Here is a 21,156-nt window from a genome sequence, read left to right as displayed (position 1 = left end):
ATCAAACACTTAGCATAGTTAGCTTAGCTACAAACTACTGTTTGCCTCCTTTTCACTAGCATTTAATGAATTAAGGAAAAAAAATTACCAACATATTCATATATTTAACATGTCCCTTGTACCTTTTACCACCTAACAGATGAGTCAGTCAGCAGCAGCTCTAACCCACGTCCCTCCTGACCTGTTCTCTTCTGAGTGAAATTAAAGCTGCAGTATATCATTTTTATATAAATATTTTTTCACATATTTTTTTTAAACTGTCATTATGTTGTGACAGTATGGTATGAGAGGTAATCTGTGAAAAATCTATTTCAACTGCTTTCTCCCAGTGCTAGAAACAACCAGTCAGTGGCAGGAGAGTTTTAGTGCTGTCAATCACAATCTCATGTGGTGCTGCTCATTCTTCCTCCCCCTCGATTTGTGCCATGCTGCAGCTAGCATAGCACATTCAAACTATGAATGCTCAGTTCAGTTAGCATAGCTACCAATGACGGCAGATAAACAGTTTCTTGTAATGATAAGTTGTTTCTCCACCATTAGCACATATAGCAGTGAGTGAATGAGGCTAATTGACAGTGCTAAGAGTGTCCTGCTAGTTCTGATTGGTTGTTTTGGTCAGAACGGTGCATTACTTTAACCAGTAATGGTAGTTCAGGAAGGAGATGGAGGAGATTGATTGTTTTCACAGATTATCTGTCTCATAACAAACTGCTACGACATTGTGACAGCTTTAACAAATATGGTGAAAACATATTAAAGTTTTTTTTATTAATAAAAACTTTAATAATTTTTTTTATTAAAGTTATGTATTTTTTATTAAAGTTATGTATTGAAGCTTGAATAAAATTAAACTACATAGCATTTTTGAGAAGTCTGGATTGCTTTATGTGTAGTTGCACATTGCTTTTGACTGTTGCTCAGGGGGAGACATTTCAGTATCTAAAACTAATAGAAAACATTCAAGCAACCTACTTGCATACTGGATGTGGACTCTTGTATGTTAAATTCATGAACAGTAAATATTGTGCTAATTATCAGTATTGAACCAAAGAAAGCAAGGCAGATACAAGCCTTTAAAATTGTGATGCATTTTATGGGTCAAATAGACTCAAAAAATTGTAACAGCAGCTGCGCAGGGGGCCCAAACACGATTCCTGGCAGCGCCCCTGCTGCTAACAGTTAGCTTTCGTCAACAACTCAGGCGGAAGTGAGAGCGCTGTGCAACGCAAGTAATAACCCGGCCGGAACGCAGTGTGCTAAATAATAAAATATGAGGCTTCAAGGCAGATCAATTTGCCTCGAGGAATTTTAATAATCGAGGTACTCGAATCACTCGAGGAATCGTTTCAGCCCTAAAAATTATTAAACCAAAATTATTTCATTATAGCTCTTCTCCAAGCAGGCAACATTTCTTGTCACATTTTACAACAACAGCAGCAAATGTTTGTAAGTTACATTTAATTTTACTTTTAAGATATTCTTAAGTCAAGTATGATTCAAAATTTTAAACCTGATAGATTGATGAAAATCCTACTTAAATGAATGGTTTTAATTATGATTTTATACATGCTCATAAAGACATTTCAAATTATAATTAAATCAGCAATAAAAAAAATAAATAATGAGGGCTCATTGTAAATAAGGTTATTTTTCAAAATATACTTTCAATCAAACGAGACTCATTGGGAATGTGCCTATAAATGTGGGCGCTACACAAAGTTAAGAAAGGAGAGCATTGTGTAATACCACTCCAATCCGCAGAGTGTCAGTAATGAGATCTATGTTCTTCTGTCGAAGAAGAAACTATCAACATGGATGGTGTTTATAATATTTAACCCTGATTCTGGATCAGTTGCAGCTGACTGTTCTCTTTGTCTTTCTCCTGCTATTGGCTGCCGCCGTTACCGACACTGACTGGAGATCAGCTGTCTGTCCAATGAGAGCGCTTTGACGGGAGCACAACCAGCGTCTGACCGCGAGACTGAAAATGTAGGTAGCCTTTAAATATGACTAAGCTTCTAATTGAGGTGAATTAGAAGTTAAACATGCGGTTCCTCTTGGTATTTAACATAAACACTGTGAATTAAGGCAGTTTTTAAAGTTCTACATGAACAACTACGTCAACCGAAATCATGCTATTTCTGCCCTTACCTTACATGGAAGTGGCAGCTACGGAGACAGGAGATGAAATATTAACTGTGGGAGAATTCAGTACGAATACGTCCCCCTTATACTGAAACTCTCTGAATAAGATTTATGATTAGAACTGAACAGTCTATGTTTGGTGCTAAGAAAATGACGTAAACCATTTCCACTCAGTTATGGTATTTTTAACATGCCCAGCCTTTTCAATGTTCCACATTAGGAAATATATTTTTTGTGAGAGCTGTTCAGTTCTCCTTCAAAACCCCAGTTACTCAATTTTTAAATAATATGGTCACCGTGTTAAAACAGTTATATATTTTAGAGGTCTTTTCTTGTTTTAGTACGTTTGCTTTTTTTTCTTTTTAGAAAACTTCCTCAGAGATCCTAGATTGTGTTGACTCTTGCATGCTTATTCGGTTAAAAACGCTGTGCGCAGGTATGAATCCTTGAAATAGAAAACACCTTTTCTAAATTCTTACAGGGAGCGTTAAAACCAAATAAAAATTTAATCGTTGTGCTACATTATATAAAAGCGTACACTGTCTTAATTTTTACAGTACACAGGGTTTGCGAAAAAATAGAGTGGTTAAAATAATATAACGGCGTGGTGATTTCCTTTGCGTTCCCACAATGCATTGTGTCCAAATGGATTTGCTTTTAAACTATGCGTTTAACACGTAATGTCGTGTTATTACGTTGTCCATGTAAAGTTTTCACTATACTTAATGAATGACTGTGAGGGTTTTTTTTTTTTGAGGCCTAAACGAGTTCTTATGTTTGCCAGTCAAATAGCACCGTAAGTGAAACGGGTGTGATGGCGAAGTAAATGGGGCGTCTACAGCTTGTGTGGTTTATGCACTCTTGTTTCTCTTCAAATCGTATAAATCTTTCGCCTTTTACTAAAGATTTCCGTGGAGAGGAACAACAAGAGTTTATCTCAATTTTTTGATACCCTACCTTTTGGTGGGGTTACCTTTCTGTGTCAAATGAGAAATTTAACTATATAATACAGATAGTGTTGAGTGCTTTCAATTAGTGGTTCAACTGACACATTTTGAAAATGTAAGTGTTTTTTTTAAAGAAAAGGCCAGTTTGAATTCAAGTATCATGCACAATGCATTTTGTCCTAATGGATTTACTTTTAAACTATGCTTTTAGCTTGTTATGCTGTGTTTTTGTATTGGTAGGTGACATTTCCAGTCCGTTTAGTGAATGGCAGTAAAGTTTTGGATTTTTTAGGGTTAAAGCTGCAGCATGTAACTATTTTAAAGAATGTTTGAAATGACGTCACACATCCGAAATTACAATTTGTCTTTTATCTGTTTTTCATGGTTTTATTGAACTTTCAAAATTCTATGTTAATCTGTAATGTTTGAACTACTAGACAAAATACCAACTCAAGATATTAGTGAAACAGAATTTATGTTAAAACGGCCTGCCATAAGGCTAAAGTCTTTGAATTTTTGAGTACCTTGTCCAATAGCACCATAAGTGAAACGGGTGTGATGGCGAAGTAATTGGGGTGTCTACAGCTTGTGTTGGTCATGCACTCTTGTTTCTCTTCAAATCGTATAAATCTTTCGCCTTTTACTAAAGATTTCCGTGGAGAGAATCAATAAGAGTTTATCTCAATTTTTTGATTCCCTACTCTTTGGTGGGGTGTTCTTTCAGTGTTCAATATGAAATACAACATATTGTAGCATTATATCAATGCTACATTGATGTAATGCTACATCAATGTAGCATTAAGTTCATGTGAAGATAAAGGAAGGTTTCTTTGCGTTTAAGCAAAGCATTGTCTCAATGGATTTCAGGACTCAACACGTCCAGTTGATGTGCTTTCAGCGTCTTCTCATTCACACTCACCTTTCGTACAACGACGTAGACCACCATGGGGACACGCCTCCCGCTGCGGTATTCGTCACGCTGCTATCCGCGTGGTTTCCCCTTCTTTCAGGCCTCCTCCGTTTTGTTTTTACGTAACGGTCACGGAGCTAGCGCCACACTTTTATGCAGACAACCATCTCCGTGGACGGCGATGTTACAATTTACACCCAGGAATTAAACCCGTCGGATTTTTAGTTAAGTTATTTAGCGCTGCAACAAACTCCTAGCCAATCAGACAACACTTCGCACAGAGCTCTGTCGAATAATTTGGCCCGGTTCCTCTGTACGAAGGACGCAATTTTCGTGAAGCCTCTACGTCGATGAGAACCAATTTCGGCACTTTGCATGAAGAATGTCGGTGGCTTTATTTTCAAACCATGTTTTTAACTCGTTATGCCCCGAGTTTACATCGTGTAAGTGAAGTTTTCAGAACGCTTAATAAACAACATCACAGTCTTCATTCGTGAGGCTGAAATGAGTTCTGATGTTGTGCAGTCAAATAACACCGTCACCGAAGTGGGTATGATGTCGAAAGAAATGGGGCACCGACATTTGGAAGTTAGTCAGTCTTGTTTCTCTACAAATCGTATAAATCTTTCGCCTTTTACTAAAGATTTCCGTGGAGAGGAACAACAAGAGTTTATCTCAATTTTTTGATACCCTACCTTTTGGTGGGGTTACCTTTCTGTGTCAAATGAGAAATTTAACTATATAATACAGATAGTGTTGAGTGCTTTCAGTTAGTGGTTCAACTGACACATTTTGAAAATGTAAGTGTTTTTTTAAAGAAAAGGCCAGTTTGAATTCAAGTATCATGCACAATGCATTTTGTCCTAATGGATTTACTTTTAAACTATGCTTTTAGCTTGTTATGCTGTGTTTTTGTATTGGTAAGTGACATTTCCAGTCCGTTTAGTGAATGGCAGTAAAGTTTTGGATTTTTTAGGGTTAAAGCTGCAGCATGTAACTATTTTAAAGAATGTTTGAAATGACGTCACACATCCGAAATTACAATTTGTCTTTTATCTGTTTTTCATGGTTTTATTGAACTTTCAAAATTCTATGTTAATCTGTAATGTTTGAACTACTAGACAAAATACCAACTCAAGATATTAGTGAAACAGAATTTATGTTAAAACGGCCTGCCATAGAGGCTAAAGTCTTTGAATTTTTGAGTACCTTGTCCAATAGCACCGTAAGTGAAACGGGTGTGATGGCGAAGTAATTGGGGTGTCTACAGCTTGTGTTGGTCATGCACTCTTGTTTCTCTTCAAATCGTATAAATCTTTCGCCTTTTACTAAAGATTTCCGTGGAGAGAATCAATAAGAGTTTATCTCAATTTTTTGATTCCCTACTCTTTGGTGGGGTGTTCTTTCAGTGTTCAATATGAAATACAACATATTGTAGCATTATATCAATGCTACATTGATGTAATGCTACATCAATGTAGCATTAACTTTATGTGAAGATAAAGGAAGGTTTCTTTGCGTTTAAGCAAAGCATTGTCTCAATGGATTTCAGGACTCAACACGTCCAGTTGATGTGCTTTCAGCGTCTTCTCATTCACACTCACCTTTCGTACAACGACGTAGACCACCATGGGGACACGCCTCCCGCTGCGGTATTCGTCACGCTGCTATCCGCGTGGTTTCCCCTTCTTTCAGGCCTCCTCCGTTTTGTTTTTACGTAACGGTCACGGAGCTAGCGCCACACTTTTATGCAGACAACCATCTCCGTGGACGGCGATGTTACAATTTACACCCAGGAATTAAACCCGTCGGATTTTTAGTTAAGTTATTTAGCGCTGCAACAAACTCCTAGCCAATCAGACAACACTTCGCACAGAGCTCTGTCGAATAATTTGGCCCGGTTCCTCTGTACGAAGGACGCAATTTTCGTGAAGCCTCTACGTCGATGAGAACCAATTTCGGCACTTTGCATGAAGAATGTCGGTGGCTTTATTTTCAAACCATGTTTTTAACTCGTTATGCCCCGAGTTTACATCGTGTCAGTGAAGTTTTCAGAACGCTTAATAAACAACATCACAGTCTGCATTCGTGAGGCTGAAATGAGTTCTGATGTTGTGCAGCAAATAACACCGTCACCGAAGTGGGTATGATGTCGAAAGAAATGGGGCACCGACATTTGGAAGTTAGTCAGTCTTGTTTCTCTACAAATCGTATAAATCTTTCGCCTTTTACTAAAGATTTCCGTGGAGAGGAACAACAAGATTTTATCTCAAATTTTTGATGCCCTATCTTTTGGTGGGGTTACCTTTCTGTGTCAAATAAGAAATTTAGCTATTTAATATAGTGTTGAGCACACATTTTGAAAATGTAAGTTTTTCAAAGAAAAGGCCAGTTTGTAATGAAATATTTTGCGTATATGCACATCACACAATGCATTTTGTCCAAATGGATTTACTTTTAAACTATGCTTTTAGCTTTTTATGCGGTGTTTATGCATTTGTGGTAGGTGACGTTTCCAGTCCGTTTAGTGAATGGCAGTAAAGTTTTGGATTTTTTAGGGTGTAACTATTTTAAAGAGGATGTTTGAAATGACGTCACACATCCGAAATTACAATTAATCTTTTATCTGTTTTTCATAGTTTTATTGAATTTTCAAAATTCTATGTTAATCTGTAATGTTTGAACTACTAGACAAAATACCAACTCAAGATATTAGTGAAACAGAATTTATGTTAAAACGGCCTGCCATAGGAGGCTAAATTCTTTGAATTTTTGAGTTCCTTGTCCAATAGCACCGTAAGTGAAACGGGTGTGATGGTGAAAGAAATGGGGCGTCTACAGCTTGTGTGGATCATGCACTCTTGTTTCTCTTCAAATCGTATAAATCTTTCGCCTTTTACTAAAGATTTCCGTGGAGAGGAACAATAAGAGTTTATCTCAATTTTTTGATACCCTACCTTTTGGTGGGGTTACCTTTCTGTGTCAAATAAGAAATTTAACTATATAATACAGATTATTACATAGCTAAATATAATAGCAATATTATATTTCTATAATATATTTATATAAAATATATACATTTGAAAATGTAAGTTTTTTTTTTTAAGAAAAGGCTAGTTTGTAATGAAATATTATGCATATATACACATTACACAATGCATTTTGTCCAAATGGATTTACTTTTAAACTATGCTTTTCTGTGTTTTTGCATTGTGTGGTAGGTGACGTTTCCGGTCCGTTTAATGAATGGCAGTAATGTTTTGGATTTTTTAGGGTTAAAGCTGCAGCATGTAACTATTTTAAAGAATATGTTTGAAATGACGTCACACATCCGTAATTACAATTTGTCTTTTATCTGTTTTTCATGGTTTTATTGAACTTTCAAAATTCTATGTTAATCTGTAATGTTTGAACTACTAGACAAAATACCAACTCAAGATATTAGTGAAACAGAATTTATGTTAAAACGGCCTGCCATAGAGGCTAAAGTCTTTGAATTTTTGAGTTCCTTGTCCAATAGCACCGTAAGTGAAACGGGTGTGATGGTGAAAGAAATGGGGCGTCTACAGCTTGTGTGGATCATGCACTCTTGTTTCTCTTCAAATCGTATAAATCTTTCGCCTTTTACTAAAGATTTCCGTGGAGAGGAACAATAAGAGTTTATCTCAATTTTTTTGATACCCTACCTTTTGGTGGGGTTACCTTTCTGTGTCAAATAAGAAATTTAACTATATGATACAGATTATTACATAGCTAAATATAATAGCAATATTATATTTCTATAATATAATATAAATATTATATTTATATAAAATATATACGTTTGAAAATGTAAGTTTTTTTTTTTAAGAAAAGGCTAGTTTGTAATGAAATATTATGCATACATACACATTACACAATGCATTTTGTCCAAATGGATTTACTTTTAAACTATGCTTTTCTGTGTTTTTGCATTGTGTGGTAGGTGACGTTTCCGGTCCGTTTAATGAATGGCAGTAATGTTTTGGATTTTTTAGGGTTAAAGCTGCAGCATGTAACTATTTTAAAGAATATGTTTGAAATGACGTCACACATCCGTAATTACAATTTGTCTTTTATCTGTTTTTCATGGTTTTATTGAACTTTCAAAATTCTATGTTAATCTGTAATGTTTGAACTACTAGACAAAATACCAACTCAAGATATTAGTGAAACAGAATTTATGTTAAAACGGCCTGCCATAGGAGGCTAAATTCTTTGAATTTTTGAGTTCCTTGTCGAATAGCACCGTAAGTGAAACGGGTGTGTTGGCGAAAGAAATGGAGCGTCTACAGCTTATATGGGTCATGCACTCTTGTTTCTCTTCAAATTGTATAAATCTTTCGCCTTTTACTAAAGATTTCCGTGGAGAGGAACAACAAGAGTTTATCTCAATTTTTTGATACCCTACCTTTTGGTGGGGTGTTCTTTCAGTGTTCAATATGAAATACAACAGATACATCAATGTAGCATTAACTTTATGTGAAGATAAAGGAAGGTTTCTTTGCGTTTAAGCAAAGCATTGTCTCAATGGATTTCAGGACTCAACACGTCCAGTTGATGTGCTTTCAGCGTCTTCTCATTCACACTCACCTTTCGTACAACGACGTAGACCACCATGGGGACACGCCTCCCGCTGCGGTATTCGTCACGCTGCTATCCGCGTGGTTTCCCCTTCTTTCGGGCCTCCTCTGTTTTGTTTTTACGTAACGGTCACGGAGCTAGCGCCACACTTTTATGCAGACAACCATCTCCGTGGACCGCGATGTTACAATTTACACCCAGGAATTAAACCCGTCGGATTTTTAGTTAAGTTATTTAGCGCTGCAACAAACTCCTAGCCAATCAGACAACACTTCGCACAGAGCTCTGTCGAAATAATTCGGCCCGGTTCCTCTGTACGAAGTACGCAATTTTCGTCAAGCCTCTACGTCGATGAGAACCAATTTCGGCACTTTGCATGAAGAATGTCGGTGGCTTTATTTTCAAACCATGTTTTTAACTCGTTATGCCCCGAGTTTACATCGTGTAAGTGAAGTTTTCAGAACGCTTAATAAACAACATCACAGTCTTCATTTGTGAGGCTGAAATTAGTTCTGATGTTGTGCAGCAAATAACACCGTCACCGAAGTGGGTATGATGTCGAAAGAAATGGGGCACCGACATTTGGAAGTTAGTCAGTCTTGTTTCTCTACAAATCGTATAAATCTTTCGCCTTTTACTAAAGATTTCCGTGGAGAGGAACAATAAGATCTTATCTCAAATTTTTGATGCCCTATCTTTTGGTGGGGTTACCTTTCTGTGTCAAATAAGAAATGTAACCATATAATATAGATAGTGTTGAGCTTTCACAGTAAGTGGCTCAATTGACACATTTTGAAAATGTAAGTTTTTTTTTAAAGAAAAGGCAAGTTTGTAATGCATATATGCACATTACACAATGCATGTTGTCCAAATGGATTTATTTTTAAACTATGCTTTTAGCTTGTTATGCTGTGTTTTTGCATTTGTGGTAGGTGACGTTTCCAGTCCGTTTAGTGAATGGCAGTAAAGTTTTGGATTTTTTTAGGGTTAAAGCTGCAGCATGTAACTATTTTAAAGAATATGTTTGAAATGACGTCACACATCCGAAATTACAATTAATCTTTTATCTGATTTTCATGGTTTTATTGAACTTTCAAAATTCTATGTTAATCTGTAATGTTTGAACTACTAGACAAAATACCAACTCAAGATATTAGTGAAACAGAATTTATGTTAAAACGGCCTGCCATAGAGGCTAAAGTCTTTGAATTTTTGAGTTCCTTGTCGAATAGCACCGTAAGTGAAACGGGTGTGTTGGCGAAGTAAATGGGGCGTCTACAGCTTCTGTGGGTCATGCACTCTTGTTTCTCTTCAGATCGTATAAATCTTTCGCCTTTTACTAAAGATTTCCGTGGAGAGGAACAACAAGAGTTTATCTCAATTTTTTTTGATACTCTACTATTTGGTGGAGTGCCCATTCTCTGTTCAATATTAAAATCTTTTCCCGAATGTAATAAATTACTCTCTGTAATCGGAGTTACAGTGAGTGTAGTAATGCGGATGTGTATTCTGTGCTAAGAGCCATGATAAATAAATCTATAACTCACAGCTGTTGATGTAACTTGTGTCCTTCTCGATTGTATCCCTTATCCAATGCCATTGTTGGCAAATGTTATATCAAAATGATCTCGCTGTACAAAAGTCGCTACAAAAGCGATGATGTTGTACATGAGCACAACAGCGCCACCTGGACATGAAAGAAGGACATGATCAGCATCTTCATTTGAACATAAAAGCCCAACTTTGAAATGTTGCTTAACTTGAACTGATTTAAATTAAAATGTGTTAATATAATTTTGTGCCTACCCCAATTCATCATAATACTGAGAAAAAATGTAAAATATATTTAGTCTATTTATCATTCTGGCCTGGAGTCTTTGCTTAACACGTTCTCCCTGTGCATTTTCTCTCGGTACTCAAGCTTTCTTTCACAGTCTAAAAACATGACCAAAGTAGATTGATGCGATTATAAGGCAGTGGCCACTGTAAGAAAAGCTGTCTGTCCATCAGCTTGCTTGTGACAATGAGGTTGTTGAAGACCCAGTATCTTGGGATTCTGAAAAAGGAGCTCGTCCAGGGAGACCATCCTGCAAGAACTGCCACTAAATGAACCACTTTTGTGACAAAAACAACAAAAAACATTACTTTCATTCTATTGTAAATGTATGGTTATTTTATTGTGCACTGTAAAAGTTTACTGTACAGCTCTGACTGTAAGAGACAAACAACCAGGAATCTTCGGCTACACATTATTTTTTAGGTATAACTCTTTTGTGACAAAGAAATGTCAGCATATACAATCCAGACAACTTAGGCTCAGAATCCTAAAGGTGGACTTAAGTCATCTTGACTAAATTTCAATAAATATTAATTACAAATATTAATTACAACTTATATTGTGAATTAAATTGAGGAAAAACAACGATATCTTCAAGAAGAAAGAAAAAGAAGACCGAAAGTTCTGCACAAGTATTAAAAGTTTTTCTCTCTCTGGTCTCAGAAGGGACATCAGCATTTATCTTGAGTGAAGATCTACTGCTGCTGCTTCTTTTTCTTCTTTTTTTGGCAGTATGTGGCAATTAGCCAATAACCAGTTTCCTCTTACAAGCAGAATGTGAAGTAGTCCGGTGTGGTCAGAGACGAGTTAAATACTTGTAGAACAGGCAGCGATTAGTCCTCAACTGCTCTCTCAGGGTGAGTCAATGTTACTCAGTTGTTGGTTCTTTTTTTTTTCTGTGTTCAAATTTTTCCTTTAAATAATGTTACATTTAAACTGTGTGGAACTGTTGCATCTTTCTACTCTTAAAATTAGCTCTCATTCATAGAGACTCGCTGCTTAAGACATTTCCCTGTAGTTGTTTGCAAGGAAAAATTATTGGATCTGTAACTAACCTAATTTGATAAAAGTAGATCATCGTTGGAAAAGATCTCTCTGTGACTTTTTCATATATTGGCTATTCTAACATGTAATTTTGGCCAAATTATACAGCATTTAATACAGTGTTTCTGTGGAAAGAAGAAGGAAGAATTCAGTATACTGAGCTGCTTTAAGTGTTCTTTACATGTTTCTTGGTGGGGACGTGTCAGAAAGCTACCACTTCCCTATTAGCTGCAGGGTGTTAACGCTGTAACAAACTGGAATACATTCTCGTGAATTATGCTCAATAAAAGCGATTGCATTTATGTCTTTTGTACAAAGATCATGCCTGTACATGTGACGTGACTTGAAATCTGACGGTTTTTCAATTTCTTCTTTTACTTGGGTTTAAAAGCACCTTTTCAGAGTGGTGCAGGTCAGTCCACCCATCAAATAGATCATTAAACAACTTTCCTTTTTTTTTCCCACACCATGTCCATTTGGTTTCAGCCAAAGATGACACTGTGCTACAGCAGGTGACTTGAAATTATATGAAGAAAATTACAGCTTTTATGGCCAAATCAGCTACTCTCTGTCTTTAGGGTCCTGCTGTAATTACACTATACTGAGCTGTGTGTTATATTTATGGCATTAAATATATTTAGCCACACAAAAAACCTCTCCGTATGCAGTTCTATCTGTACATCTCAGCTGCGTTCAGGAATAAATTCTGATCAAAGCCTGTTTTTGCATCTGTAAATCTAGAACAATATGAAATTTTAATTTTGTTACTCCTGAAAAAGCAATCCAGTACAATTGAAAGACAATTTTTTTATATATATTCCCTGTAACAGACATTCTATGCATGACACACAGGTTAAGTAAGTGACGTACCAGCGTTGACCTTCTATGATTTTACACATTAGTTTATGTTGCTCGATCTCCAGCTAAGCGAAGCTGCCGTGAAATTTTTTGGGCTCATTTGCCACTTTGTCTAATCTATATTCAAATGTTCCAGCCAGGACAAAACAGTGTTATTGCTTAATGTCATGCTGGTTTGTGACCAAATGTTGATCTACAAGTTTGCTTATGTTTCAAGGATTTTTTTTTTCCTTTTCTTTTTCCTTAACCAATATATGTATTGTTAATATTGGGGTTTAATGGGATAAACATTAAAAATATTAATGAATAATTATTATATATTGTTATTTGTGAATTTGGAAGGTAATGGCCTTCATAAAATTTAGAAAATTTACATTGACACACAGTTCTCTATGGCATTCTTTAAATGAACACAGGTGAAGTGATTTATTTACAAACCACTTTACACAAATATAAAAAAAAATACATCAATGTTGTGCAGCTAGTTGCTCTCGCACCTACAAAAAGTAACAGCCGCACCTCTAGATGACACACACACTTGCATAATACATCTGTGTCAGCAACTGAAATTTTAATCTGCGTCACTAAATTGAAAAGAATTAAAATTCCTTCCAGCTATTGAAGTTTGTGAGAGAAACAGAGCATGAAGGTTAAAATAAGAAGCATAGACATTAAGAAGATAGAAAATGTAGTTTTCTTCTCCTGTCTCCAACAGATAAAGGTCTTAAAAGCTGCCAGCTGATTAAATGATTACATTTCTAAAGCTGCTGTCCAAAGAATAGAAAACTGATTAGAATTAAATGTCTACCTTATGCAACTACCTGTTGCATAAGGTAGACTTGTGTTATTTTTGCTTCACTGGAAAATTGAGAAACTGTACATCCAAACCTTGTGTAACATTTTAACAATCAGTTTCAGAGCTCAGTCTGACTTGAACCCTGATCGTCACAGGTCTAAAGCACTAACGTCCTCACGGAGAGGAAACCAGTGGGATGTTGAGCCGCAGAACCTCCCAAATTCACACTACGGCGAAAAAGTCTCGTTGCTGGATGGAGACGTTCAGAACAGCAAACACGACGACGCTGACGAAGCAGGGAGGATCCATGTGGTTCCTATCCACCGGCGTCCGGACCTGCTGGTACCCTGCGCGGACCTGGTCAACTCCGAGTGGCGGAGGAGCCAGGCAGCCCGAGTCCATTCCCTCCAGAAGTCCTGCTCGGAGTTCCCCGTCTGCCTGGTTCTCCTTCAGGGCCCCAGAGGGAGAGAGGAGAGGCTCCTCGGCCACGCCCGGCTCACCCGGGTAGTGGGTCATGGCAGCAGCCTATTTGTAGAGTCGGTAGTGGTGTCCAAACAGGAGCGGGGGAAGGGCTACGGTCGGGTTCTGATGGAGGAGACGGAGCTGTACGCTAAACGCAGAGGCTTCAAGCGTCTGTGCCTGACCACCCATGATAAGCAGCACTTCTACGCCCATCTCGGCTACGTCCTGTCCACGCCGGTGCAGAGCACGGGTGCTGTGATGGCGCTCCTCCCTGTGGGGATGCTCATGAGACTTTCCAGAGCTCCAAACGCAGAAGCAAACCCAACGAAACAAACGCCAACAAGAATGGAAGACTTAGAACGTAGTTGTGTTGATGGGTTACCTTCACCTTCTAATTTACAAAATCCTCTTAGTCTCTCTCCACCACCTCCTCCTCTTTCCTCCGTACCTCCACCACCTCCTCCTACTTCTCTTTCCTCCTCAGTGCCTCCTCCACCTCCTCCACCGGCCCAGTTTTCAGGAGACCCTGTAATTCAGACTTTGACGGAAACCCCCTACAGAGACGCCAGAGGAGTTCCCATCTTTTGGATGCACAAGGACATTTGATGAACAGTTGGACATGTCTGGGAGTGCACATATACACTCCCAGACACTTCTAAAATAAGACACACTGAGACACACTCAGGCAAAACTGTCTTTAACCTCAGAGACGGCATTAGGAAACCAAACAATCAAAGATCAATGCACTTCTTGCACAAGCTAACCTTCAAGGTCCGGAACCAGTTGCAGAAGAACCATAAAGACGGACAAAACACCAACAAAGAGACAAAATCTTGTAAGATGGAGCAGGAGGGTAGAAACAAAGCCCTCCACATCTATTAGCATTTCTGGAAGAATTATGTTAAAGACCCTTTACTTAAATTAATTGTTTTGTCACTATATCATGATTTCAAACTGATTTGTGCAAAAAAAAAAAAAAAATCCAATCTTTGGGAAACTTAATAAACCATTTTTAAAGAAATAAATGTGTAATCTCTAATGATACCAATGCTGTCAACATTTTATGCAGTGTTCTTTTTGTGAAGAAAACAGATCCAAGCATTGGAAGATGTAGATCTTTCTCTATTCTTTGTCCACTTTGTCCTTGGCTTCTCTCTGAAGCTCTCGTCCCTTCAGCTCGTTCCAAAGGTTTTCTATGGGTTTAGTCCAGGAGTTTGAGGTGGAAGAAGCTTGATTTGGTGTCTGCTAATCTAATCACGTCCTGTTTTTGTATTGCTATCCGACTGAAAGAACCAAAGGCAGTCTTATTGTTAGTTTTCTGGAAGAGAGCACTGGATTTATAAATAAACGGTTCTGAGAAGTGATGGACATTAACAAGATTCCAGAACCTTTGGATCCTTTAACTTACTTCACAGTAGTTATGCTGGGTTTTACAACACATTCATTCTGTGTTTCTTTTAGTTGCCAAAAATCTCAACTCTAGTTTCTTCTCACCAAAGCACAGAGCTGGATTTCCTTCCAGACAGCTTGTTGTCATGTAAACGGCATCTGACTGTTGTTATGGATACCGTTATGTAGCTTTGGGTGCGTTCACACTGCACCCTGAAGTGACCCAATTCCAATTTTTTTTTTTTCTTTTTGACGTAATGCGACCTGTATCCAATCTTTTCATGGTAGTGTGAACACCACAGGTCAGTTTCTTTTTCGAATGTGACCCATATCCGACACGTATCCAACCTAACGTCCAGATCGCATTCATCCGAACTGAACGTCACTCAACAAATCTCACTATTCTGTGTCCTGACATGCGCAAGCGGGAAGAAAAACAACAACCATGATGGATTATATGAGGATTAAGTTGTTAATATGCTGCTCCGGTGGGACAACAACTTCAAATATGTAAGCTAAGCTCCACCGTTAGCCTCCATGTTTACTTCCGCAAACCTGAGCACTTCTTTTTATGGCAGTTGGCAGAACACTTAGAACGCTGACGCTATTGCGCCCTCTACTGCGCATGGGGGACACTTTCAGGTCGTTTGCGCGTTCACACTGCAGAACGCATACAGGTCTCATTTACTGGCAGTGTGAACGGCCCCGGCAAAAAAATCGGAATTGGGTCACTTCAGGCTGCATTGTGAACGCACCCATCGTGTCCAGGGGCTAAGAGAAACATCTACAGTGTTCCCATATTTCTATTAAAGATCATAAATTATTCCTTTGACACTTTCTTTTACCTTTAGAAGAAAACTAATTAAATTAAAAGCATTTCAATAAGTAACTGATAGGGTACTTATCAATATGAGTTTTGTTGCTCTTATTAAATGATTTCAGGTCTGAAGCTGAATTTTTCTCATATTTCTAATGTTGCTTTTATCCATATCTGTAGCTCACAAATTGTGCATGCATTGCGATACAGCAATTCCCAGTCAGGGTTGTTATTGTATGTTTTAATGCGGAAGTATTAAAGTATTGAGAGGAGCGTTCAAACCTAAATGGGGATCATTTCTCATAATTTTCAAGTCTTGTTTTTGCTTTAGAATCTCATTTTGTGTTTTCTATCTAAAAACTGCTCAATAAATTAAACTTTTAGCGTTTGTTTTTATCAAAGCAGCTACTGAGCTGCTCTGTTAAAACCTTATTTAACTTCATCAGTTGATATGGACTATCATAAAGTCTCCATTTTAATGTTTAGGTTTGATTTTCTTTTTCTTTTCTTTTTTTAGTAACTCATAATCAAAACTAGCCTGTGTTTTAGCTGTTCAGATCATGTGATTACGAGTTGCTAAGGTTCTATTTACAAATCTCCCTTGCTGAGCTGTCTGACAATCTATGACTTAATAAGGCTTCGATGCTTTAAAATATATGTATATGAAGCCACTTTTAAATCTTTAGTAAACAGCTAAAGAATATGGAGAAAAAAGTAAAAACTATATAAATTTAAAACACGTGGAGTAAATAAAAAGATCCTTAATAAAATCATGCAAATAAAAATAACATTTAAAACAGGCAAAGAATTAAAAAAAAACACATTCTGTCTCTGTGGAGGGATTTTAAATAATGCAGGTTGTTCTGTGTCTCTGAGCAGGAAGGACTCGCTGACTGCTGAGCAGCCATGGTGCTGTCTCACCTTCGCTTTCTCATCCTCCTCATCATGTTGTTGCCTCGAGCCTCGCTGTCGGAGAACCTCAGCCACGCTAATGCGGCTGCTGCGGGTCCGGACCTGCGGAACCGGCCCTTCGTCGTCGTGTGGAACATGCCCACAGCTAACTGTCACAAGCGCCACAACGTCCATCTGGACCTGCAGGACTTTGGGATCGTGGAGAATCAAAGGCAGCGTTTCCAGGGACAGGTGAAATGATTTAGATAGGCTAAAGAGATAATAGTCTCTCGCATAATTACCTTCTAAACTAACTATACATATTCTATCTCCAAAGTGCCAGGGATCTTTGGTTTTAGTCGATAGTTCTGCATGATTTTTATGTTAACAGTTTTCTTTAAAAAATGACAGAAAAAAGGTTCAAGACCTTCTGATCAGGACTGGAAACCATGGCAACTGGAAGCAAACTATAGAGAAGGACAGCTGACTGTTAACTTTAGGGTTTTTATGGGTGCTTGAAATCCTTGAATTTCAATTTTGTATCTTCAAATTTTGGAAAGCTCATAATTTCTGTACAAAATGCTTGAAAGTGCTGCATATTCAAACTGTTTTGTAATAAAGTGCAATCTAACACTTCATTGAAAGCCTAAATTTGGAAAATTTACAGTTGAAAGAGACATTTTTTTTTCACAGTTTGAAGTTAAATCAGACCAATCTTCTCATCTTTTAAGTAAGTTCGAATTACCAAATTATTTTGATTGGCTAAAAGCCAAAAAAAAAACTTAGTGAGAACATTTTTCAAGATATATATGTTTGTAACTTTCTTTCTATATTGTGCCTAAGCATTTAATTTGAGCATTTACCTCAACGTAATTTGGCTGGATTTAAAGTTTTAGTTTACTTTTCCCTGTTATCCTATCACAAGACATTATTAATAACAGTAAAATAAATGATATATAATAGTGAATTGAAACTGTCTCCTTTAGTTGATTTGTGTTGTTTTTAACTCCAGAGTGTGGTACTGGAAAAGTTAGAAAACTTACCTTGGAAATACTTGAAAAGTGCTTAAATTTTACAATGGGAAAAGTGTACAAACCCTGTAAACAAGACCTACAGAGCTTGGTACAAACTTTTTATTTATTTATTTCATTTTTCCAGAATATGACCATCTTCTATCGGAACCACCTGGGGAACTACCCCTACATCTCCCACGACGGCAGGGAGGTGAACGGAGGAATCCCGCAGCTTGGCGACCTGGCCTCTCACCTCTCCCTCGTAGAGGTGCAGCTGGACGTCCTGCTGCGTCCCGGCTTCTCCGGAGTCGGAGTCATCGACTGGGAGGAGTGGCTGCCGCTGTGGGAGAACAACTTCGGATCCAAGATGGAGTACCGCAGGTTGTCCAAGCAGCTGGTGAGACAGGAGAGACTGGATCTGTCCGAGCAGGACGTGAAGCTGTTGGCTCAGCAGGAGTTTGAGGAGAGCGCTCGGATGTTTATGGAGGAGACGCTGAGGCTGGTGGTCAGGCGCCGGCCCGGAGGATTCTGGGGCTTTTACGGTTTCCCCTCCTGCTATAATAAGAACAAGAGAAAGAGAGGTGAAGCAAACAGAAACTGGATTGTTGTTACCTACTGGGTGGGGTTCATTTTTGTACATATGCATGTTTAAAAATGGCTTAAAATGCATTTTTTAAATGAAAAAAGGCATGTTTAGTCAGATATGTGCCGAAAAATATTCAAAGTTCCTAAACCTTTTCAGAGACATATCTCTACCACTACTGTATATTTACATTTCTTCTATGGGAAATAGCTACTGCTCTGTCTAGTGGAGTTGTGGATCACTCCAGCTTTTTGCAGGAAGCATCCCCATAGAATAAAACTCAATTCAAGAATACGTTATTGAGCCCAAAGGGAAATTAAATGTGGTCATAGCTCATATTAATTAAGATTCAGATAATGCTGTTATCCAGCAGGCACAGTGTGTTCAGAGTAATATGCAATTTCTTTTTTTCCCCCCTGCTCACAGAGCATTTTGTATGTAGGTCAAAAGGTTAAATTAGTTAATTTTATTAGATCATTTTCTTCCATGTGTTTGCTACGTGGATTTGAGAAAAGAAACTGCACATGGGACTTATCTCATTTTTATCCTTTTGCAACATTGACTTTCTTCTCGCTACTCCTCTATGAAGCCCAGATGTGTGAAGACACAGCTCATGGTTGCCTTCTTGTTAGTTTTTCACATTTGAGGTGTTGTATGTTGCAGTCTCTTCAAAGCTCACGTAGGTATCGGAATGAAGGGGGGAGGGGGCAAATAAAAATGCATGACACACTTTTCAGATTTTAATTGGCAGAAAATATAGAAAACTGCCAACTATTTTCCGTCCACATCACAAATCACATTAAAATACACAAAATGTGAAAATACATAAGGGCTATGAACAACTTTGCAAAACGCTGCAAATTGTTTCTACTGAGGCTTCAACTTCAAAATGTAACTGATCATTTAACCAATTATAAAAACTGACATCAGTGTGTTTTACTTCATGTGTGAGATCAGATAAAACCTACACAGGACGTTGCCACTCGGGGACAAAGCAGAAGAATGACCGGCTGTCCTGGCTCTGGGCTCAGTCCACGGCTCTCTATCCCAGCATCTACCTGCCGCAGCGGCTGGCAGGGTCCACAGATGCTGCTCTGATGATCCGGTACGAACACACACGTTTACGTTCTGTTTTACCACAACCTTTTGTTTGAAACCAAAGACATAAACTGATCCGTTTCCTCCACTCAGACACAGACTGCTGGAGGCTTTGAGAGTGGCATTAACGTGGCGTCATGGCAACAGTAACAACCAGGCCATACCCGTCCTTCCGTACGCTCGACTGGCATTCACACATACTCTCAACTTTCTCAACAAGGTAGCTGCTCGTTCACGTCAATATAAAACGTTGAAATTAAGCTTGTAAGCATAGCAGAATGTCTGGGCTTGCAGACGGACTTGGAGCATACAATTGGAGAGAGCGTGTCGCTCGGCGCAGCTGGAGTTGTGCTGTGGGGAGAGATGAAGTTCGCCAAATCAAAAGTGCGTGACTGACTGACACATGATGCATGTGTGTATATATTTCATTATATATAATGAAATATATACATTTCAGAGCCGGTGCGTGTAACCATGTTGTCTTCTCCCGCCTACCAGAAACAGTGCGTCCTCCTCAGAGACTACATCCACACCGTCCTAGGCCCCTTCATTCAGACCCTGAGGGCCGGCGCGTCGCGATGCAGCCTCCAGCTCTGCTACAGTCATGGCCGCTGCGCTAGGCGACGCCCCAACTCCGGTCGCAGTCTATCATCCGCGCCCGTCTCTGTCTCTCACAAGGACACGGACTCTGGCAGCAGCAAATACTTTCAGCAGCATTTTAGGTGTCGGTGCTACTCAGGCTGGACTGGAACCTGGTGCCAGAGGAAGATGGTTGGGAGAGGGCAGGACAAGAGTTGATGAGTGTCCTTCAGTCAGGAAGCTGCATAACAGGGTTTTGAATAATAATAATTAAAAAAAAAAAAAAAGCTATAAGTGACTTTACTAAGTTTTTTTTAACATAATTTGTAAAGCTATTTCGACATGCCGTAGTTCAACTGTTGTCATGAACAAGGCAGCAGATGGTATTTTAGTTCCTATATTTAAACATTCACACTTTGTCATGACAACTACCTCCCTCACTTATCGTCTAACAGATTTTAACAAATAATTAACACATAAACGACAGTAACAAGATCAGACTAATCACTGAAAGCTAAGTAGCTAACCTAAATGATTAACCAAGAACATAAATTCTACCAATAACCCCTCCCTGCTGTGGTTGCCATGTGACAGGCAATACTAGCTACAATATTGGAAAAACTGCTTGAGTTTTTTAGAAAATGCAGCATTTTCTTGTTTTCAACATCTACTTTTATTGGTGTTAGCAACAACATAATGTTAGCATTTTAGCATATGTTTGCTATTTAGCTGAAGATTACCTATTAGCTACTGTCAGGGTATCAAGTAGTATTTTCAAATTAATGGATGCATATCAGCTTCCCTGCAACAGACTGGCGACTTGTCCAGGGTGTACCCCGCCTCTTGCCTGAAACATTCGCTGGAAATAGGCACCAGCACCCCCTCCCCCCCCCCCCCCCCACAAAAACAGCATGTTAGCTGTTAAAATTGAGAAGCATTATGAATAACAAATTGCCTATTCTAATTTAGGATCTGATGTCAGTATTATCAGCTCTGTGTTTTTGGCAGATTAGCTGCTGTTAAACCCCGTTCGAATGAGCCTGAACGTCTATTGGGATTACTCTGCTCCTTCACAACTTTTATTTCTATTTAAGGAAACTAAATAAGACAAAATAGAATTTCATAAATTTTGGTTAATAAAGAGACACAGTTTTCCTCTTTATCTACTTTTTGTCAAAATGAGCA

At 38.3% G+C, this 21,156-nt stretch overlaps 2 protein-coding genes and 10 non-coding genes across 13 annotated transcripts; all 12 read left to right on the top strand.

Moving 5' to 3' along the window:
• The first annotated feature begins 1,915 nt into the window (after nt 1–1,915).
• On the top strand, nt 1,916–21,130 carry hyal3 (hyaluronidase 3). Of its 2 annotated transcripts, none has more exons than XM_014995129.2 (7): nt 1,916–1,989; nt 16,687–16,950; nt 17,857–18,292; nt 19,252–19,399; nt 19,486–19,612; nt 19,687–19,776; nt 19,891–21,130. In XM_014995129.2, the coding sequence occupies exons 2-7, from the start codon at nt 16,714–16,716 to the stop codon at nt 20,188–20,190; spliced, it is 1,338 nt and encodes a 445-aa protein (XP_014850615.2). In that variant the 5' UTR covers nt 1,916–1,989; nt 16,687–16,713; the 3' UTR covers nt 20,191–21,130. The 2 variants fall into 2 exon arrangements, with proteins under 2 accessions (XP_014850615.2, XP_087863152.1); XM_088007026.1 differs by lacking the exon at nt 1,916–1,989 and adding an exon at nt 11,140–11,298.
• On the top strand, nt 1,921–16,528 carry naa80 (N-alpha-acetyltransferase 80, NatH catalytic subunit). Its single transcript, XM_088007027.1, has 2 exons — nt 1,921–1,989; nt 13,295–16,528. Coding segments are annotated over exons 1-2 (915 nt in total). The 5' UTR covers nt 1,921–1,987; the 3' UTR covers nt 14,208–16,528.
• LOC148158360 (U5 spliceosomal RNA) lies at nt 3,001–3,116 on the top strand. The gene has a single exon (XR_015763890.1). It is a non-coding gene; the product is annotated as a U5 spliceosomal RNA (small nuclear RNA).
• On the top strand, nt 3,692–3,806 carry LOC148158359 (U5 spliceosomal RNA). Its single transcript, XR_015763892.1, has one exon. It is a non-coding gene; the product is annotated as a U5 spliceosomal RNA (small nuclear RNA).
• On the top strand, nt 4,598–4,711 carry LOC148158358 (U5 spliceosomal RNA). Its single transcript, XR_015763876.1, has one exon. It is a non-coding gene; the product is annotated as a U5 spliceosomal RNA (small nuclear RNA).
• LOC148158357 (U5 spliceosomal RNA) lies at nt 5,287–5,401 on the top strand. The gene has a single exon (XR_015763891.1). It is a non-coding gene; the product is annotated as a U5 spliceosomal RNA (small nuclear RNA).
• On the top strand, nt 6,190–6,304 carry LOC148158356 (U5 spliceosomal RNA). Its single transcript, XR_015763877.1, has one exon. It is a non-coding gene; the product is annotated as a U5 spliceosomal RNA (small nuclear RNA).
• Nucleotides 6,858–6,973, top strand: LOC148158355 (U5 spliceosomal RNA). Its single transcript, XR_015763871.1, has one exon. It is a non-coding gene; the product is annotated as a U5 spliceosomal RNA (small nuclear RNA).
• LOC148158354 (U5 spliceosomal RNA) lies at nt 7,586–7,702 on the top strand. Its single transcript, XR_015763882.1, has one exon. It is a non-coding gene; the product is annotated as a U5 spliceosomal RNA (small nuclear RNA).
• LOC148158353 (U5 spliceosomal RNA) lies at nt 8,330–8,444 on the top strand. The gene has a single exon (XR_015763872.1). It is a non-coding gene; the product is annotated as a U5 spliceosomal RNA (small nuclear RNA).
• Nucleotides 9,200–9,313, top strand: LOC148158352 (U5 spliceosomal RNA). The gene has a single exon (XR_015763879.1). It is a non-coding gene; the product is annotated as a U5 spliceosomal RNA (small nuclear RNA).
• Nucleotides 9,900–10,016, top strand: LOC148158351 (U5 spliceosomal RNA). Its single transcript, XR_015763878.1, has one exon. It is a non-coding gene; the product is annotated as a U5 spliceosomal RNA (small nuclear RNA).
• Nucleotides 21,131–21,156: the final 26 nt, after the last annotated feature.

This window comes from Poecilia mexicana, unplaced genomic scaffold (genome assembly GCF_051168715.1).
Source record: "Poecilia mexicana isolate PSO_F unplaced genomic scaffold, ASM5116871v1 scaffold_7, whole genome shotgun sequence".
Lineage (NCBI taxonomy): Eukaryota > Metazoa > Chordata > Actinopteri > Cyprinodontiformes > Poeciliidae > Poecilia > Poecilia mexicana.
The sequence above is the reverse complement of the archived record's forward strand: the minus strand, read 5'-3'. Positions and strand labels throughout refer to the sequence as shown.

What these genes read in the sequence shown, in the direction of transcription:
- hyal3 (XM_014995129.2), top strand. Translation starts at nt 16,714, where the DNA reads ATGGTGCTGTCTCACCTTCGCTTTCTCATCCTCCTCATCATGTTGTTG. An exon ending in GGCAGCGTTTCCAGGGACAG is followed by an intron (nt 16,951 to 17,856) that starts GTGAAATGATTT and finishes TCATTTTTCCAG; the next exon opens with AATATGACCATCTTCTATCG. An exon ending in TGAAGTTCGCCAAATCAAAA is followed by an intron (nt 19,777 to 19,890) that starts GTGCGTGACTGA and finishes CCCGCCTACCAG; the next exon opens with AAACAGTGCGTCCTCCTCAG.